The sequence below is a fragment of the Sus scrofa genome, chromosome 4, assembly GCF_054392235.1.
Source record: "Sus scrofa isolate SSC_HxYL_T2T_F1_AM1 chromosome 4, Sscrofa_HxYL_maternal_Yorkshire_Landrace_v2.0, whole genome shotgun sequence".
NCBI lineage: Eukaryota > Metazoa > Chordata > Mammalia > Artiodactyla > Suidae > Sus > Sus scrofa.
Window position 1 is genome coordinate 85,738,281 of NC_139386.1, and position 22,059 is coordinate 85,760,339.

A 22,059-nucleotide genomic window follows, 5' to 3' on the forward strand; every position below is an offset into this window, starting at 1 on the left:
CTGTCCCTCCTTCATCTGTAGTAAAACAGTCACTAACCCAGTTGCTCTCCCTAATATCTCCAGTCATCTGGGGCAGTGACTTAGCCAACCCCCGCCTGGAAAGGTCCCAGGAGGTGGGGACAGCCCCAGGCTGCAGCCAACGCTGCCGTGGAAGCCTCCCGGGAGAGCCAAAGGGGAGGAGGACACTGCCACCCGCAGCCTCCCTGAGCTCACTGCAGTGCCAACAGCGGACAGCCATCGAAGCGAGCGCAATCCGCCTCGGCATTCCACCCTCCCTGGGGTGGTGACGGCAGGGAGGAGCAGAAAGGAACCATGTTCCCAGCTCTCCCTTGCCCCTGGGTCCTTGTGGTCCTGGGCACCAGCTGGGCAGCCTGGGGAAACCTAGGGACTGAAGCAGCGAGGGTAAGACAGTTCTACGTGGCTGCTCAGAGCATCAGCTGGAACTATCACCCTGAGCCCACACACCCCAGGTAAGGCAGGTCTGGTGTCTGGGTGGGCTTCTCTAGGAAGGATAATCTATTTCTTTTAGAGATCATTCCTTTGCAATTCCATTGTTCCCTTCCCCTCACCCTCGCCCCAACTTCAGGTAGGTAAATACAGTAAATAGGAAAGTAAAATGAATAAACTAAACCTGGTGGATGCTCATTTTGCCCACAATAATACAGTTTACCATTGTGAAGATATAGAAAATATTGTTTCATTGCCTAGATACTGCTTTCAAGAGTTTGTTGTTAATGCAGTTTTGTTAGCACGATCGACTGTTTCTTTAATATATTGATTGATTCAAAATCACCAGGTACCTAGGTCATTAGCCTTTCCTGCAAACTCCTGTTCCAGATTTTTAGTAGCCTGGTATTTTTATTAAACTTCCATTTACATATTATTTATTCCACACGGCTTCATCTTCTACAACTAAAGATGTATATACCTTGTACTTTCTTATAAGCTGATTATTCAACAATTGTCATAATTTAGGGTTTTGTTTTCTTATAGATGACTTTCAAAACATCATCAGTTCATAAAAATGGACATTGTTGTTCCTTTACCTTTTTCTGCTGCATGTGGCTCATTGTTTTTCTCTCATTCTTAATCACTCCCTGGGATATGGTCTAAACTGGCTATTTTGGTGGAGTCACTGTTAAAGGGCATATGTAACTACAAGGGGGTTTAAATAATAAAAGTATACTTGAGTCACAGAACTGTTTTTCCTAATTGAAAGCTTACAAACAAGACTTCTCAGAAATTAAACAAATTATAGGTTCTACTCAATATTTCTGGTTAGCTACATTTTTATTTCTTTTAATGATAAACTGCTAATGTGACTAAGTTTTCTTTTAACTTAACATCACAGCTTAAACAATTGTGAAAGATATGTTCCTCTTTTATAATTTCGAAACTAAAGCGATCTGCCAAGAAAATATTGTAATATTTTGAGCCTTTTAGTGCATAATATTAACCCTTTTAAAATCTTTTCTTTGTAACTGGGTTATTTTGGAGGGTATTACATAGTATCTTGGTCTTGTAATAATAAGAAATCTCTCTTTTTTTAAAAAAAAAGTCATTTAAAACATTGCATTTCAAGGTGATAATCTAGGTCACACCCACAACATTAGGGAACTACTACTAACTACAACCCCAAAGGAAATGACAGTCTTTCCAACATTAATTTTCCTGCTCATGGGTAGAACATTAATTTTGTTACTGGCTTTTCTTTGTCACACGGTGCTTGTGCTTGGAAGTTTTCATTATTATGAAATAATCATCTTCCATAATTAACACGAAGAATCACAAGCAGAATTCTGTAGGCAGAACCACATGAGGCTGATTCACATGGTGAATTCACATCAAGAGCCATGACTGATCATCCTATATTCTTACTCTGTGGCTGAGTTTCCAGAATTCAGGGGAGAGTTGTTCCTCTCATATCAATCAATTATTGAGTCAAAACCATACAGTTGACCATACATGAACCAACTATCCATATTTTTGCACCTCAAATTATGTCATTTCTTTAGGTTTTGTTTGTTTGTTTGTTTGTTTTGCTTTTTAGGGCCATACCCAAAGCATATGGTGGTTCTAATCAGAGCTGTTGCTGCCGGCCTATGCCACAGCCACAGCAATGCAGGATCCAAGCTGCGTCTGTGACCTACACCACAGCTCACAGCAATGCCAGATCCTTAACCCACCGAGCGAGGCCAGGGATTGAACCCTCGACCTCATGGTTCCTAGTCAGATTTGTTTCCGCAGCACCATGACGGGAACTTCTCTTTCAAGAATTTTTTTGTGAAAAATCTATAGCTGGCTGCTTAAACTATGAGCTTGTTCTAAATTGTCCTACCCCTTGGCTGACGATACTCACCATAAAGAAATCAACATAGACAACTCCATCCTTTGCCAAAGTGTATTTTAGCCCAAAGCAAAGATCTTTCCTTATTTCATGTAATATTGGCAAGACAATGCCTTTTAGAGGTGAAATACATCTTTTATTCTTGCTCCAGTTCTGAAGTGAATGTTTTAAAATTTTTTCCTAAGAATACATGTCCAATCACTTACATGTAGATAGTACCTGACAGTGAAAAAAGATATATTTTTTTCCTCTAGGGTTCTAGCTTGATATGATTTTTATTCTGAATAAATCATCTTTAAACAGTCCTCCTAAATGTAAAATTTATCATGCATATCATTTGAATTCATATCATCTTTAACTTTCTGTTCAGACATTATTTTTCAATAGCAATTCAATTGTTCAAATCAAAATAAATATATCTTGGTATGCACACACAATATACACAGTGAAACATATTAGGAAACATACCTCTATTAAAATTACTCTGCATGAAAGACTGATTTTTCTTAGTAAAGATTTTATACTGTCGCCTATATCCCCATATTTAAAGATCTAACATTAGGGATGGGAGATACTTTTCAACTGTATAAAAAAGCCACACAAATAAACAAAAATGGACTTTCACATTAAGGACAAAAGTTAGCATATAGAATCCTAGGGTTCTTAGGATCTAAAAACTCTAAGATGTTGTTTAATTCATTTTCAACTTTCCCCACACCCTAAGCACCAACCCCTCTAGCAAATAGTTGTCTAATTTCTACTTCAATGTGTCCAGTGACTGAGAACTTTCAATAGCTACCATTCCAAAAATACTTACTAATGTCTCCTTTAATTCTGCCTCCAAATATTAAGTTCTTGTATCCCACATTTTAAAATTATGAGAATCAATAGTTATAGATTTTTCTGCTTTCTGGGAAAATCTGAAAGCTAAAAACCAACTTTTATTACATTTTTAAAATATTATTAGCTAATATGTCCTGAATATCTTCAATGTGCCAGCTCTAAACCCTTTGCAGATATCAGCTTATTTAAATTTTGTAACAGTTGCATAAGGGAGATTTTACTATTATTCACAGCTATCAATTACAGAAACAGAGGAATAAATGGATTCAATAAACTGTGTCAAGTTTACACAGCTAACAAGGGGCACACACAGGATTCAAGCCCAGACACTCTGAATCTACCACCAGTTCTCTTAGCTTCTGTCCTACATAGATGTCATGGCAAATGTAATTTGTATCCCTCTCTACTATGCCCTAAGTATAGCTGGGCCAATCTCTGGTTTAGGAAACATAACAAAGCCCAGTTATGGTCAAACTGGTTTAAATATCTATAAGAAATTTCCCCCAACTCTCTTCCATTTTACGTTCATCTTTGAGTTTAAGACAAGGATAGGAAAAATGTGCCTCTATCTCTAAGAGGCAGAAGGTGGGAAATTAACCCAGTATTCTCCCTTCCTCCCTCTCTCTGGACCCTTAACCATCTGAAAACAGCCCTGTGTGTCTGTGGATGTGGAACCTGTGGATATGGAGAGTTGACCATACCATTCCACTTTATAGAAGGAACTTGAACATCTGCAGATTTTGATGTCCATGAGGGTCCTGAAACCAATCCCCCACAGATACCAAGAGATGACTGAACAATGGCCTCACCTTTTTGAATCTTGACTTGGCCATTTATCAACTGTGTCTGCTCAGACAAGTTACTTAAACTTCCCAAGACTTAGGGTTTTTTTGTTTTTTGTTTTTTGTTTTTTATTTTTTGGTTTTGGCATATGGAAGTTTTCAGGCAAGGGGTCAAATTAGAGCTGCAGCTGCCAGCCTATGCCACAGCCACAGCAATGCCAGATCCGAGCCACATCTGTGACCTACACCACAGCTCATAACAATGCTGGATCCTTAACCCACTGAGAAAGGCCAGGGATTGAACCTGCATCCTCGTGGATACTTTTGGGTTCATTACCACTGAGCCACAACAGGAACTCCAGTTTTTTCATTTGTTTGTTTCCTATATGAGTCCCTGGACTTTTCTTCCATTAGCTGGCTTCCAACTTCTCAACCAGAAATAGAATCCACCAAATTAACAGTTCTTTACAATGTTCCCCAGTAGCTTAAAACTACATTTGGAAAAAAAAAATAATCCCTATCATATTATTAACTTCAAAAAAAAAAACTACATTTGGGGGGGTGAGTTGAAAAATAGCTCACACAGTTACCCAAAAAGGATTCAGTTATCCTGAATCATTTAAAATCTAAGCCTAAAGCTTCGGTTCATACAATGATTTGGGGTGCTTTCTTTGGAAATTGATTAACAAGATTAGTTACTGCAGACTTAAATTTGTGGAAGAATAGTTATCATCACAACAGAATATTCCTGACGAGACCAATGATTATTTTATTAACTTCACTTATTTTTCATATTTATAAAATCTTGGGTTTCTGCAATTCAGTTAAAAATACTGCTATTCCTAGTAAAAGTCTGAGGACATGAGAGATCTCTTTTGTTTTAACGTGAGAAGTAAATGTTACATAAGCCTTTCAAATTTATTTTGTATTTCCAGTTCAAGCCCTTTTGCAACCTCCTTTAAGAAAGTTGTTTACAGAGAGTATGAAGCATATTTTCAGAAAGAGAAACCACCATCCAGAATGTCAGGTAAACCATAAGTATATTTTAAAATTTTAAAGATAAAGTTCTATAGATAATTTGACATTCACATATATCTAAATATTTTTTAGTGACATTTTCTAGAAATGTGTGGTTTTGTTGTCTTTAACCAGAATGGCTACATAATTTGTAGGGGCCTCACTTCTAGTATTGAGGATTTCAGAACAGTGACAGCAAAATATTAAGCCAAGCTGGGGGCCCTTCTATGCATGGGACCCTGTGCAATTGCATGGGTCACATGCCCATGAAGCCAGCTGTTTTTAACCTTTATTTAAACAAAAAGCTAAAGGAAACTTTTAAGTGTTTGAATTTTTATTCATTTGTCTAACAAACTATTACTGAGCACTTGCTGGGCCTTGAACTAGGCACTATGGATGCCATAGTGGACAAGACAGGTCTTACCCTATCTTTCTGGAGCTTATGGTCTAGCTTAATGTATACAGATGAACCTTAACAAATGACATTTTGCTCCCATATGACTTCCTAGACGCATTTAAAGGCACTGTATATGGCTGATTCTTTTACATCTATCTTCCACATCTCTTCTATTCTGTTTAGTGTGATGTACACAGTAGCTATCATTTTTAAAGAAAAATCTCTTATTTTTCTCTCATCTCTTTTTTTAATAAGGAAAGGAGGCTGAATGGATTTCTGGAGTCTTAAATATGGTAACATAGTTGGCAGGAATGATAAAGGCTGTTAAGAGAGAAGTTCCTTTAATTGGGTCCACTAGTCAATAATTCACTCATCCTTCTCCCCCTACCAGGTGAAGACCTGTCATCTTCCCCAGACTCATCCTTCTACCTGTCTTATTCATTCCGTCTTATCCTGCCTCCTCTTTGGATCTCTGTTTACCTTCAGTCTTTCCTTGACTAGACACCCCCCCCCTTCCATCAAAAGTCATCAACAATATCACAGAGCACAACTTATGCTCAGGTTAACCCCCATCTAGAAAGAAATCTCCCCTTGACTCTGCCTGCCTCTTCCCCCTTTTCCTTCACTACCTATTTCCTGTGTTATTAGTCCATTTCATTCTCTAGCATACCATTTCTTTTCTTATCTTTCCTCCCTAATCTGTTCTAATATGAGTCAACTAAAATGACTCTCAAAAAAAGTAAACCCATGACTTCTGAGATGCCAAACCAATGTCTGCTTTCCACTTCTCTTCCCACTTGACATGACTAGGACATTTAATCCTCCCCCTTCTTGAAACTCTCTCTTTACCCAGTTTCCCTGGTACCACTTCTTCTGGTGAACAGAAATGGAAATGGAAGATAAAGAAAGGGGAGAAGGAGGAGCAGGAACTGACATAGATAACTCCTGAAATGTGGCTCCAAATGGGAGTAGAGATAGGGTAGTTCCGGAAGGGAATGAGGGTTTAAGGATATTTTAAGAGTTTTATTTAAAAAAAAAAAAAAGAATGACAAGTGACTTAAAATATTTAAGTGCTTAAGGGAATAATCCAATAGAAAAGGAGAGGCTAAAGACATCTGGTGGGGAACAACTGATGGAGCCAGACTCAGAGGAAATAGGAAGTGATGGGATTCAAAACTCAACTGGATCAGCCTGAGGTAGAAGAGATACCACCATCATGGGGGCGGGTGCAGGGGCCAGGCAAGGGACTGGGTGAGTCATCTTTTATTAGCAAAGTTACTAATAAAATTAAGTTTGTTGTTTTGGGCAGGAAATGAAAGGCTCTCCTGTCTTCTGTCTTAGAGTCTGTTCATTTTCATAGTCCAGCTTCAAGCTTGGTATGTATAATAGACACTTAAGAACTATCTCCTTAAGTAAGTTGTAGAGGGATAGAGGGAAAATGAGCTGGGAAACTGTATTCATTAGGTCTGGGAAAAGAGGAATTGGGCAGATGTGTGGAGCTCTGCTTTTTGTGACTTTTGCCAAGTTATCTGAATCACAATGTCTGTGCTGTATCAGCCATTTCACCAAGTGCAGAAAGTGATGGAAAGGCCAAGTGCCAGGCTGGAGACTATCTTCTGAATGATACAGAGGCACTGAAAATTTTTGAAGAGGAGAGGACTGTGATCGAAATCCTTTGAGATGAATAAGTTTTTTAGTGGTTTCTGTTTCAGTCTCATTAGTAGAAGCTGACCTTGGTAACTGATTTATGTTTAAGCCTGAGGCACTTGAAACATTTTCTGTCAACTCTTATGTATCTCCTAACATATTTGTTTTCTGTGAACTCTGAGGCATTTTAACATCCATTTTTATGAAGCCTCTTCCTGAACTCCCAAAGTTGCTTAATTATGAACCCCTAGAGCACGTGGGAGGGTATTTTATTCATCTCTGTATCCCTATCAACTACTGTTGATGCAAGGAAGAAAATCTGCTATAAAGGAAAAACCTCAGAATCTTAATAAGATCTGATGTGAACACTGCCTTTGACTAAGTGGTCTTGCACATTCCATTGTCTAGTTCTGTATTATTTGTACATTTCCCTTATTTCTGCCTCTACCCATCTGGTGAATATGATACTAGCCATGTGCCCCATTTCTGCAGCATGAGCCCAGAAGTTATTGTAATTGCAGGTGGGGCGAGGCTCTAGGACTGGAGGTCTGAAGAGATGCCTGTCCCGTCAGGTGTGTGGACATGTGGATAGGTGAAGGGGCCAGGATCATTTTTAGGAATCCTGTCTTGGGCTTTAAAATGGCTACTTTTGAGTCTGTGAGTCTTTTCAAGGAATATTATGAAATGTTTGTCCCCAAAGGAGTTTTATAATAGCAGCAACAATGGGCTGCCCTGTTTCTGATAACACATTATTTACCTGAGAGCAGAGGATTGGATTAACTGACCTCCTCAGTCCTTTCCAACTCCGAATAGCATGAAATTGGGTACAGACTGTAGTAACTTTCTGAGCTCTCAAGATAGGTCACCCCTTCCCCCACTTTGGCTGCACCGAGGAGAGGATGAGAAAGGTCTTAGACCACATGACAGATGGAGGAAGTAAACAGCAGCTCAGACAACATTCAGCCATGTGTTTTCTTACACGCCTGAAGGTATTTGGTTTGCATTTATAAAAACAGCCCTTTGTTTTGATTTAATTCTGAAGTAGTGGATAGGGAGGCTAAATAAATATTTCAAACTACTCATTGCAGTAAAAGGGTAAATAACTTCAAAGACTTATTTTGGGCATCTGGCATTTGCAGCCGTGTGATGACAACAAACAAATCAACCAGGCAAGGCAACCATGGCAACAAAACCCAGCACACCATGTAAATGCACAGTCGGCACCAGACTGGGTTCCTGGGCATTCTGGACACGTGGGATAGCCAGCGAGGGCTTCTGTTGGGCTCTGGGACTGAGGGTAGCAGCCAGAAGAGAGGGGTTGACCAGTGAATTCAGATGGCAGAACTAAAAACTGACGTAGACAGTGGGACTATTCCAGGAAAGTTGGTGTGTGTGTGGGGGGGTCTGACCTGCCCTGCAGAAGGTAGTAGAGAAACTTTGGTTCCAGAGTCTAGAGACCTGAGTTCTAGTCCCAATGATGCCACCCCATCACTGACCCTGGGCAAGCCACTCTCCCCACTCACTTCCCCAGCTTTGTCACCATCTCTAAAATGAGGCTTAAACTAGGACAAGAAACTTCAGGCACAAGATAAGTATAAACTCTAGGATTTGGTGTTCAGTGAAAGGAATATGACAACAGTGGGTATGAATATAGGAGTTGGGGAAAGATAGGATCTTATCTCAGAGATCATACTTTCTTATTGCTAATATGATATCAGTTTGCTATTTTTGCTGTAACAAATTAACACAAACAGTGGCTAAAAACAACACAAATTTATTTTCTTAGGGTTCTTGAGGCCAGAACTCCAAAATTAGTCTCATTGGGTTAAATCAAAGTGTTTGTAGAATTCTGTGTCCTCTGGAGGCCTCAGGGGAGAATTGTTTTCTTGCCTCTTCCCAGTACTGGGAGCCACCTGCACTCACAGGCTCATGCCCCCTTCCTCCATCTTCAAAGCCAGCAGGGTAGCTTCTTCCAAATTGCTCACTCAGATGCTCCCCCATCCCATTTATGAGGACCTTTCTTTCTTTTTTTTTTTTTTTTTTTTGCTATTTCTTGGGCCGCTCCCGTGGCATGTGGAGGTTCCCAGGCTAGGGGTCGAATCGGAGCTGTAGCCACAGGCCTACGCCAGAGCCACAGCAACGCGGGATCCGAGCCGCGTCTGCAACCTTGCAACCTACACCACAGCTCACGGCAACGCCGGATCGTTAACCCACAAGCAAGGGCAGGGACCGAACCCGCAACCTCATGGTTCCTAGTCGGATTTGTTAACCACTGCGCCATGACGGGAACTCCCGACCTTTCTGATTACACTGAGCCCACCTGGATAATCCAGGAAACTCTCCCATCTCAAATCCTTCACTTAATTGTACAGTTAGAGTTCACTTTGCCACATAAGGTAGCATATCCATAGGTCCCAGGGGTTAGAGCATGGACATCTCTGGAAGGCCATTATTCTGCCCACCACACCCACCAAACAAAATTTTCCCAGTGTCCTCCCTTTTGGAGAATGGCACCCTCATCCACCCAGCCCTCCAAGGCAGAACCCCAACAGCCATCCATGGTGACTTGATCTCCCTAACCCTTCACCCTGTACCCAGCCCATCAAGTCTTGACAATTTGATCTTTCAAATAGCTCTCTAATATGTTTTCTTCTCTGTATCTCCATTGCCCTAACCTCAAACGAAGTCACCACCTTCTCTCTGCTGGAGTCTTCTATCCATTCTCTAACTGTTCACTCTGGTTTCTCCCTAGGATCACACTCCACAAATGCAGCCAGATATTTAAAAGCCAGTATCTGGTTCATGTCACACCCTTGCTTCCAAATCAATTTAATTTGCTTAAATTAAGGGCAAAACTCTAAGAGGACTGCATGGGCCTATGTGACTGGACCTCTGATCTCACCTTTGGCTTCACATTCTGCCTGTCTCTCTTGTGTACTAAGCTCTACTTTCCCTTTGGCAACCTGTCAGTTCTCTTAAGAGGCCAAGTTTTCCAGCATATCAGGGCCTTTGCATGTGTTAATCTCACTCCCTGAAATGTCTTTGTCCATCTCTTTGCTTCTTTGCACTTCAATTAATGCATCACTTCCCCAGGGAAACATTTCCCAGAACTGATCCCCTCCAGCCTCTAAGATTAGATGAGATGCCTCTGTCAAATGCTCTTCAGCATTTGTGCTTTATAATGTGAACCCCAGTTTGCAATTAAATATTTGTGTGATCATCTGTTAAAATCTATCCTTCCATTTTCTAAGCTCTGTGAAGACAGAGGGCATACCTATTTCACTCACCATTGAAAACCTAGGATAATGTAAGCATTCAGTTAATATTTACTGAATGATGAATAAATACATGATGGTGGGTGCAAAAGCTAAAAATCTGGAGTCAGATAGATTTAAGTTTAAATTATGCTTCTGCCTCTAATTAGCTATATAATATTGGGCAAGATATTTAAATTCTCTGGGGTTCAGTGTGTTCATCTATAAAATAAAAATCTTGATATCTACCTTAAAGATGTATTGGAAGGAGATTTAATGTAAGGGCTTAAAGTGCTTGAATATATCAAGGGAGACAATAAGCAGAAGCTCTATTTTAATTATCACCACTGCCAACAAATGCCGGTTGAACTCCATGACCACTGTAACTTCTCCCTCTCACTCCTGCCATTTCTAACAGGCAGAAGTCAACCCCATGAGAGCTTATGGATGGTTTGGAAGTGAGAACAGTCAATTGTCTGAAATACAGTTGGTGTCAGGTTCTTAAGCTCTCAGGGACATCAGAGTCCCTCAGGAGCACATGTTTAAAATGCATATTCCCAAACCCACCTCCAGAGACTTGAGTTTACTGGGGGCTGCTCCAGTACTTGAGAATCTGCCTTTTAGTTTGGCCCCCACTGATTCGAATGCAGAAAATCCAAAGACTACTCTTTGGGAAATTCTAGAATATGACTCTTCAAAAATCTGACTCATATATCAACCCTGCCCCTAACTCCCTAGACAGAACTGGTCCTTTACCCTGTCTACTCCTGTGGCCTTGTCTCAGCAGTAGCTGCTACCTTCTGTCTATCTCCAAATGAGCTTGTGAGCTCCTTAAGGACAGGGACTGTGTCATCTTATATTATCCATCATCATTATTATTATGATTATTTTATTTTTACTATACTCAGTGCTACTTAATACTTAGCACAACACCTGGCATGTAGTAAGTGGAACTTCATTCTTGATTTTTGCACCCCAACCTGCTGTCTCCCCAGCATTCCCCATCTAAGTAGCTGATATTATTTACCCAGCTGCTCAGATCAAAAATCTTTTCGTCATCCTTGACTTCCCTCAAGTGCCACATCCAACCTCTCAGTAGATATTCCTGGCTCTACTTTTAAAATGTCCAGAATCCAACATCTTCTCACCACTTCACTGCTATACATGCTAGCCCAATACAACACTGTCTCTTGTCTATATCAACCAGTCTGCTTCCATGCTTGTCATTACACAGAATATCTTCTCTACGGCAGCTAAGGTGAAATTTCAAACATATCAGACCATGTCTCTGCTTCACAAAGCCCCAGGGACTTCCCATTTCACTTAGAAAAAAATCCAAAGTCCTTACAGGGCCTTATGTGATCTGCCTTCCCCCATCCCCTACCCTGCTCTGTCAGCCCGGCCAATCCCCAACCCTTCTCATTCTGGGCATGCTCTTTGTCTGACTGTTCTTTGGATACATCGAGCTTGCTCTTGCCTCAGGGACTCTGAACTTGCCTCAGGACCAGAGAACTGGTCCTATTTTGTTCCCTCACTTCATTTAGGTCCCTGAGGTCTCCCACCTCAGGGAGATCTAAAATAGCCACTCATCCTCCCTCACATCACCTCGTATAAGTGAAAATGAATACTTTTCTCTTTTTTTTTTTTTTTCCTGGCCGCACTTGTAGCACATGGACGTTCCCAGGCTAGGGGTCGAGCCACAGCGACTGTAGAAGCAACACCAAGTAGTTATGTTGTGAGCCACATGAGAAGTCCGATACTTTTCTCTTCTTGACCAAAGGTAGTAGTATCTCCAGACATGACAGTGGGTCAGAATGGGGTGGACGTGATCAGAACCAAGTATCATACTCTCTTAACTGGCTTTGGGCCCAACCTAAGTGTTTCTACTTTCCTTTTCTTATCTGACTGCATGTAATATAGAGTTAATGAGCTGGCAAAGCCTTCTAGATTGAAAATAAGCAGGTCAGCCTCAGGAGCGAGAGGAATGACTGCAATCACCCATGGGGTTTTTCCCATGTTTTTCTTGCTTAGCGGCTCTGTCTTGGTAATCCTGAACACAGACATATTTTAAATCCTTGTTTTCACAGGACTTCTTGGGCCTACTTTATATGCAGAAGTTGGAGACATCATGAAAGTTCACTTTAGGAATAAGGCAGACAAGCCCTTAAGCATCCATCCTCAAGGAATTAAGTACAGTAAATTCGCAGAAGGTAAGGGGAATTTGATATCCCTCTGACAAGGAAAATGTACAACTCCTTATTGCCAGTGCCAAACATTCAAAACCATATTGTTAACCATGATAGAGAAGCCTCCTTTCCTGCAACTGGGAATTATAAAAATCATTGCCTTCATAGATTTCAGAGAGAAAATGAAAAAGATTTGGATTTAGCCCATGGGCCATAGTTTGAAATAGTGACATAGGACTAGCCTGGGACATACATGGCACCTAGTTAGTGATATTTGATGGTAGTGGTGGTAATAGAAGTAACATTAAAGGTCTGAACATAGAGAAGTGGTTAAGACCATAAGCTTTGAAGGCCGGCTTAGATTCAAATTCCAGGTTTACAATTTCTGATTCTGTGACCTTAGCATCTCTGAGCCTTAGTTTTCTCATCTATAAAATGGGAATGGTCATACCCATTCTATAAGATTGCTTTGAGGATCGAATGAGATCACTTAGGTAATGTACTAAGTGTGGTTTCTGGAATCTGGTAAGCCCTCGATAAATGATGACAACAATGATGAAGATAATGATGACACAGATGGTGAAGATCATGAAGACGGTGGTGATAAAAGTGAACACCTCAGCTGCAAGATAGTAAGTTCCTATTGTTGATATTGTTCCTGTTGGTGATTATTTCCATTATGTTGATGTTCAGGCCGCAATAAGCGGAGTAGAGTTCTGTTAGAAAGTGATGTAAGAAAATTATCCCTGTTAAAAGAGATGCTGGTATAATAACATTTAAAAATAAATTTTAACCTTTCACAATTTACAAGTTTTCTTTTTTCCATTCCAGTCATTTTACCGTGGAAGAGAATTGAGTAGGAGAGTGGTTTACAGTGTGGGCTCTAGAACTAGACTCTTGGTGCAAATCCCGGCTCAGACATTTATTAGCTATGTGACTTTTGGGAAGTTACTTAACTCTTCTATGCCTCATCTTTCTCATCTGCAAAATAGCGGTAATAATCATACCTACCTCTTACAGGTTTGTTGTTATGAAATATTAGAATAATTCTTAGTATATAATTAAGCACTTTATAAATATTATCTATGATGGTAAAGTTAATTCTTCAATCAAAATATGTTCAAATTATAATGTTTTTGTCAATTATATCTCAGTTAAAATTTTAAAAACTTTAAAAATATGATCAAATAATTTAATATTTATCTGATAACATGTGGATTAATAAGTGACTTTGATGTTTAGTATTTCCTATGTATATTGTTATCAAATCATTCTGACAAGGTATACATGACTGATAATAAGTCAATGAACTAACATCCCCAGGACTTTTAGCATTATCACTCAATCTTTGGCTTGAGGAAAAATAGTGAAGCATTAACTAAAATTTCAGGCATCTGGGTAAGGTAGTGTGCAGTGACATAGTAAACAACCATTTCGCCTACTTATGAAGATTCCAGAGGAATCCTCAGGAATTCAGCAATGTAACGCATGAAGGGAGAACCTTCAAACTCTCCTGTGCAGGTTCCATTTCAAATGTGGGAGGAGGTAAGCATGGTGGACTTTGTATTCCAGCTAAGCTGTTTGCACAGGGAATGAACCTTGCAACATGATCCCCCTTCCTGTACTGTTTATTTGTCCCTACACTCCCCTACAGCCAGAACCACTTATGAGAAATGGTCTACAATGCTCCCACAACTTCCATTGATCACTTGGTTATTGGCCCTGTTGCATGAGTCTGAGAAAGGTAAATACATATTGATGGGGAAAGTCAAATTTTATCTTGGAAATGAGATGTAATCTAGTAAATAGGTTAGAAGTGGCTTTGTAGTAAAAAATAAAAAAAATAAAACAAGCCTTCTTTTCATTTTATTGGGCCCTCTGTTAAAACATCTCCTTTGTCACGTCTGACACTCACTCTTGCCCGTAGCCTCCTTCTATGGTTTGAACTATTTTTTCAGGAGCAGAGATAAAGTACATGCTGAGTCAGCTACAAGAGAATCCAGATTTCGTTGCCTCAGAGGTATATATTTGAGAGAGGAATGGTGGGACGTTGAAACACTGTAAATGGCTTGAGAGAGGACTCAATCATTGCCCATGTGGCCCTCGATCTAACCAGTGAATGATCCAACCTAGACAGGGAATTAATCCTTATCTGGGAACCTTCTTATCTGAAAATTAATCTTTGAGACCCAGCAAGGATTTGGAGACCTACTGCCATAAGCTAGAAGAAAAAGATAGCCATGGAAATAATGCTGGCTTGAGAGCCAAAATGACCTGGGCTTGAACTCTAACTTAACCTGGGCAATTTCCTTTACCTCTCCTCCTCAGTTGTGTATCTATAATATGGAGACAGTAATTCCTCCCATCTAAAGTTATTGCAAGGATTAGTCATAATATATGGAAAGTATCTGGCACTTGGTTGCACACAATAATGACAGCTCTTGTTGCCACAGTTATTTCATAGCTGTTTATAGTGCAGGCATTAAATTTTATGAAAATTAGATGGAATGGAGGCCTTGGCTTTAAATAATGCTCATCATTTTATTTCTACTCAAATGAAATAAAACGGTACCATAGAATTCTGATGACAAAATGAAGGAAAATTGCACAGAAAGCCACAGTTATCTAGAGCACATAAAAAATGAGTCTTTTTTTGTTTGTTTGCTTTTTAGGGTCACACCCACAGGCATATGGAGGTTCCCAGGCTAGGGGTCGAATCAGAGCCACAACTGCTGGCCTACATCACAGCCACAGCAATGTGGGATCTGAGCCGCATCTGCAACCCACACCACAGCTCAGGGCAACGCTGGATCCCCAACCCACTAAGCAAGGCCAGGGATTGAACCTACAACCTCATGGTTCCTAGTTGGATTCATTACCACTGCACCACAACAGGAACTCCAAGAATGAGTCATTTTGAATAATAACATTTTCTGGATAGTTTGAGGTTTACTTCTCTAAGTGTAAGGTATTTTCTTTTAATCCCTTTGAATATAAATCTTTCTAAATGTTATACTTTCCCCTCTTTCTAACCAATTAATTGCAGTTTACAATGAGGTTTTTTTTGTTTGTTTGTTTGTTTTTTGTCTTTTTGCCATTTCTTGGGCCGCTCCCATAGCATGTGGAGGTCCCCAGGCTAGGGGTCTAATCGGAGCTGTAGCCACTGGCCTATGCCAGAGCCACAGCAATGCGGGATCTGAGCCGCGTCTGCAACCTACACCACAGCTCATGGCAACGCTGGATCCTTAACCCACTGAGCAAGGCCAGGGATCAAACCCACAACCTCATGGTTCCTAGTCGGATTCGTTAACCACTGAGACACAACGGGAACTCCTACAATGAGATTTTACAAATATTCACCAATATTAGAATTGTGTGCAATCTAAGAATAAAACAGACTAAATGAAGGCCTATGTTATGTCTCTTGTACTGTTACAGGTGAAGAGCTTGAGTTTTCATTCATGGATTTAGTAACATTTATTTTTTTGCTTTTTAAATTCTTAACTATGCTTCTGTTAGGAGATGATGGGAAATCTGAGTTCCAGCCAGGAGAGATGTTTCTGTATTTAGTATGGAAGGCTCATTCATCCATAAATTGGCAGCATCTGACATAAATGCCAAGTTGTAGCTTGGTGTTACCAAATTACTCCCAGTTGCACCCACTCCCCGGGTGTACAATGTTATATAGGGAAGGGATGAGTAACCCTTTTGAGAGGATGGACAAATTGTGATTTGTAAAAATGTTTCCAAGAACATTTCTTTCATAAATGTATTTAATAGGAATATATTTTTAAGCTAGTAAACAAAATATCTGAAACTGTACTTAATCACTTTTAAACATTGTATTGCTACGAGAATTTCAATTTGAGGCTAAAATTTCAGAAACTTTGTAGCTAGCATGTGCTGAACTGTTTGATTATAATGCTGTGCCTTTGAGCAAATTTTGTTGCCTGGTAAGATTTCTGAAGCTGTTTCGGTAAGTTATCTTTAAAATTTATTTCAGAGTGAATCTTCTTTTCTTTTTTTCTTTTGGTCACATCTGCAGCATGTGGAAATTCTCAAGCCAGAGATCATACCCGCACCACAGTAGTGACAATGTGGATCCTTAACCTGCTAAGCCACCAGGGAACTCAGAGTGAATCTTAATGTTATTCTTTGATATATATTCTCACCTTTTAAGTGTGTGAGTTGCATTATGAGTATTATAATACTATGATATCCAACTGTCTGCAGGTCAGTTAATTCTCCAAATAATATATAATTAAATAATTTTTTTGCTGGAGATTGTTCTTTGCATCTAAGATTTGCCAAATTCTCTGTATGATAACCTAGTTTTTTAGGTTTTTCCAAAACATTGCAATGCTGGCCGTAACGTATTTAATTACATTTTTCATTTTGCATCTGAATTTTTTGGCCTTGATATAGACACTTCTTTGCGTATATGATAAATACTGGACACATAAAGGCTAATATAAGAATTCTCCTAAATCGAAATCCAAAAATTGTGGACTCTCCTTCAAAGAAACTTGCATGCCCTATTCAGTGAACCCAGGCTCTTTATAAAACATCAGCACTCTAATTTACCCACTGCCTAAATTATAGCCTCTAAAAGAATGTTCTGAATCTTTGAATGCATACACCCTTCACTAAGTTTAAGTGGAGAGGAAAAGAGCTGTCCAAAAGGATAAGTAACAAGAGAGGATTTCATGAACAAGCACCCTGATGGGTGAGCAAAGTGGCGCTTTATGTAACTCCACTTGTCCAAAGCTTGTACGCACCATTTTACATTTGAAAAAAAAAATACTGAGATCCTCTTGGCAAATAATTAGTTCTTCACGACAAGAGTAAACAAATCACAAAGCTGACATTGGGCTGAGCAGGAAGTGAACAGAATTAAGAAAGTATAAAATGAAGGACTACCCTTGTGTAAAGTATTTACTCTAGCAAGAAGCTGAACAAGGACTTTTTGTGCTCTAGCATAATAGTCTTTCCTGTCCATTTCTCCTCTTTTCAGCTAAGAGTTTAAAGTTTTTTTATTTTGATTACAAGGTCAAGATCATATTTACCAAAAATGTCTTTCATAAATGCTTCCTCTAAATAGCTACTTATATTTCATACCTCATGTTATATAGGTTGCAACATCAAAGATACAATATGCCTGTTTTATTCTAGATGAAAGGTAGAAAAAAATACTTCGAAGTGGAAAGAATTGAAACTTTGGTAAAATAATCCCCAAACCATTTCATTAGTAACCCTTACTCAGTATAAGTATAGAATCTATCCCCATATGCAAATCTTTAAAAAAATTTTGTATTAGAGTATAGTTGATTTATAGTGTTCTGTCAACTCTGCTACATAGTATAGTGACCCAGTCCTCATAACCCATCAAAAATGATATTGTTAAAATATATATTATCTTAAGTTATGAATAGAAAACTGAAAGCAGGGTTAAGAAACTTACCCAAATTCATACATGTGGCAAGTGGTCCAACCATGCAATCTCAATTCTGGCCGCCTAACTCATGTACTTTCTCCCACAAGCTAGCAGAAGAAAGTATCATTAATCATATAATTTCACAAATATTTAATTATCTTCTCAATTTTTAAATAAATATTTGTGTAATTATTTGGTATGTATCAGAGATCAGGGAATGAGTAAACTGACATATAGGCTGCTATCTGAAGTATAAGCATACATTTATCCAGAGGAAGAGAGGAGAACTGCAAAAGTTATCTCTCACCCTACAAAGAATATCACACTTTGTCTTTTTGAGAGCTTAGGAATGCCATTTTCTACTGAAGGAATCCCCTATTATACCACAGTTGAAACAGTGGAAGCAATGCCATTTTTTAACTTCATGAGGTCACAAAGCATGAAGCATTGAATAAGGGTCATCAAGCTTGATTTAGTAGGGCTCTGGTCAACAATTCGCCATGCCAGTTCCAGTCAACAAGCAAGATTTGACCTGAGATGGCAACTCTCCTTATCAGTCCTGTTTTGTGCTTTGCAACCTAAAGCAATTTTGCAGATTTACAGAGATAATCCATCCTGTTTATATGAGCAGAGAATCTTCCTCATAAACTTTTTTCTTTTTGATTTAGATGATATTAGTATTCATAGGAAGTTATTTCAACTTTTAACGTTTCTCAGCTCCTGATAATTTTAACACTCCAGTTCTTTTTTATCAACAGAGTGAAAGTTCAGCCTATTAAATATTGTTTATTGGTGTCAAAAAGATAGCTTTCACAGGGGAGAAAAAAAAAGTCCCATGTTTGTTAAGCTTTTCACTAGCACAAGATGCCTACAGTAGCCAGGAGGGTAATTCAATGAAAAAATGAGTGTAGTGGGGACCGGTGATCAGAAAGCCAGTGTCCTGTCTGAAGGGGGCAGCCACGAATCAGACCTAGCCAAATTCTATGCAGGAATTTTGTCCCGTGTCACCAGATCTTCGGGTTTTATTTGTTGTTGTTGTTCTCTAGGAGAAACCAGCAATCGAGACACTTAAATAAGATCTCCATATTTTTAATGTTGGCATTTAATTTATTTTAATACCATGCAATTCTGACAAAACATGCCCATGATCTTAGACTTGATGACCTTGCTTCTATCACACAGGACCCTAAATTTTAATAAACATTCATTGAGGATCTTCTCCATGTTAAGTGCTGTTTTCATACCAGAGATACTAAGACAATCAATCCAGAACCTTTGTTGGAATTTCTCACATTCTAGTGACAGAAATGTTCACAGTGCAAATAATTATTATCTAGAATAAGGAAACATAACTAATCATATAATGTCATACATATTTAATTAAAAATTGTGAGGAGTGCTGGAATAGATAAAAATTCATAGTGCAATCAGAGATCTGAGAAGAAGTAAGCTTATACTTAAGATGACATCTGAAGGATAAGCACACTTTTCTCCAAAGGAAAAAAGGGAGAAAGAATATTAGGCAAAGGGAATAATATCTGCAAAGTCCCTGAGCTGGATAGAACTTGGCATGTCTGGGAAACTAAAAGGTGGCCCAAGTGTGACTGGCACACAGTAAACAAAGGGAAAAGTCATGCATGTTGAGAATGGAGAGAAAGGTAGGGGTAGATCATAACAGACCTATAGTTGGTATTAAAGATTTTATAAAATAAGAAGCCATTGTCAGAGTTCCTCCTGTGGCATAGTGGGTTAAGAATCCAACTGCAAAGTGAAGAAAAAAAAAAAAAGAATCCAACTGCAGTAGCTCAGGTCACTACAGAGGCAGCAATTAGATCCTCATCCCAGGGTAGTTGGTTAAAGAGTCTGGCATTGCCACAGTGAGGCTCTGATTCAATCCCTGTCCTGGGAACTTCCACATACCACAGATGCAGCAATAATAATAATAATAATAATAATAACAACAACAATAATAATAATAAAGAAGAAGAAGCCATTGTCAGAATTTTAAGCAGGAACACAGCAAAATAAGATCTGGGGATTTTAAGGGATCATTCTCTGTCTACAGGCTGGGAAATAAGATTGGGAGGAACTTCTTATACCAGAACTTCAATGACCAGTTAATAGGCTAATTCTGGAGTCTAGACTTGTCATAGAATGATAACTGTAGAGATACAAAGAAGAGTGAAACCTTGGAATATCTTTTAGAGATAGTAGACTGATGTGGAGTACAAAATGTGCACAGCATAGAGGTACAAAGGGAGATGACACTGGATAGGTAGACTGGGCAAACTCAGGAGTGAATTCAGCTGCCATAGTAACAAACTTGGTCTTTATCCTGTGGGTAAGACAAGAGCTCTTGAAAGTTTGAGGGAATGGTTTGATACAGTTGAATTTGTATTGAGCCAATAGAAATTTCATACTGTCTCTTGTCTTCAATCAAGACTTATGGTCCATCCATAACTAGTCTTTTTTCCCCCATGACACCAGCTTAATCATTGATGATATAAATTGGCAGCTTCTGAAGGTATTAAAGTCCACCTCTGTTACTAATCTGTAAGGCAAATGAAATCATGACTATAATATTACTTCAAATTTGGTTACATTCTCTTCCATATATAGAAGATCATGCTCTTGGTATCACTTAAATATGGATTTTAAAAAAATCAGCATCATGTAAACAGAGTGTAGAAAAGTAGTTGCTGGAAGCTGTGGGTTGGTGGAAAGAGGGAAAGGCTAGCAAAAGGGTACAAACTTTTATCTATAAGGTGAATAAGTTCTGATAATCTAATGTAAACATGGTGACTATAGTTGATAACATGGTATTATATAATTGAAATCTGCTAATAGAGTAGAATTTAAAAGTTCTCACCAAAATAATGATAAATATGTGAGATGATTGATGTGTGAATAAACTAGACAGTGGGAATACTTTCGTGATGTATAGTACACTAAATCACCAAGAAGCACACTTTAAATATTTTACAATTATATTTGTCAATTATACCTCAATATAGCTGAAAAAAGAAGATGATGCTCTGTCCTCTGGAGATTATATCAGTAAATCTAGATATACTCTTTCTATCTTATGGCTTCCATGCTCAGAACTTTATGAGGTACAGTAATGCATGTTGCTGCAATGTCTGAATGTCCATTGCTGATGGATGCATACACCTTGTTTTCCATTCCCATATGGGGAGCCCAAATGTATGCTGACACCATGCAAACTCACATGAATATTTCTGAGTAGAGTATTCTGAGTGGAGTATATTTCCTGATGATGTGTAATTAGACAAGGGTAGCTGATCTTGCTACAACATAAACTATTTCTTATAGAAACTTAGCATCTCAAACTCTGGCTTCTGGACATGAGGAACCAGATTTACCATTTTTCTTATCAACCAGACAGGCAGACAAAACATATGAAACAACAGTTTTTAGACATTGAGAACAGATAATGCAAGAGAATGATCCATGAGAGAAGAATAACCAAAGACATGGGCCCTCCCTGGAGTTAGTTTCCAGGGTACAACGTAATGAGGGTGAACTCAGACAGAGCCCAGTGATCTCTTTTAAAGAGTCTAAATAAAGAGTTTGGACTTTAGGTAGGGCAAAGTCCTAGAGAGAATGGTACTGCCAGAGAGAAAGAGCTTTTGAGAATCTGCAGAGAGGTCCTGTCAAGTCTTTAAATTCTAATCTTCTCATGCATGTGAGGAAAGTATTAAGGGTAAAGAAAATACCACCAAAAAGAAACAGAACAATCCCTAGACCACACACAGGGCCAGGAATAGTGTATGTCCCCACCAGCAAAAGTGGAAAGACCTCCTAATAAATGGGCATTGGGTAGAATACTCAGAAGGAGCAGGAGTTGGATAAAATTAATCTAGACTATAGGCTGCTCAGGAAATGAAATAGCTTTAAAAATAAGACTTGAAAGTACGGATCCCGTGTTGCTGTGGCTCTGGCATGGGTCAGTGGCTACGGCTCCCATTAGACCCCTAGCCTGGGAACCTCCATATGCTGTGGGAGCGGCCCTAGAAAAAAGACAATAAAAAAAAAAAAAAGCAAATGGGGAGAGCACTACAATTAAGGGACAGATTTTAAGTTTGGATAAAAAGCAACACCCAACTCAAGAAATCTACTTTAAAGACCAAG

The 22,059-nt window shown here is 39.1% G+C and overlaps 1 protein-coding gene across 1 annotated transcript in view; it reads left to right on the forward strand.

Moving 5' to 3' along the window:
- The first annotated feature begins 213 nt into the window (after positions 1-213).
- F5 (coagulation factor V) overlaps positions 214-22,059 on the forward strand; it is an 81,329-nt gene continuing 59,483 nt past the window's right edge. The window contains 3 exon segments of the mRNA NM_214120.1: positions 214-470; positions 4,908-4,999; positions 12,375-12,497. Of these exon segments, the coding sequence (NP_999285.1) occupies positions 313-470; positions 4,908-4,999; positions 12,375-12,497 (373 nt within the window). The 5' untranslated portion in view covers positions 214-312.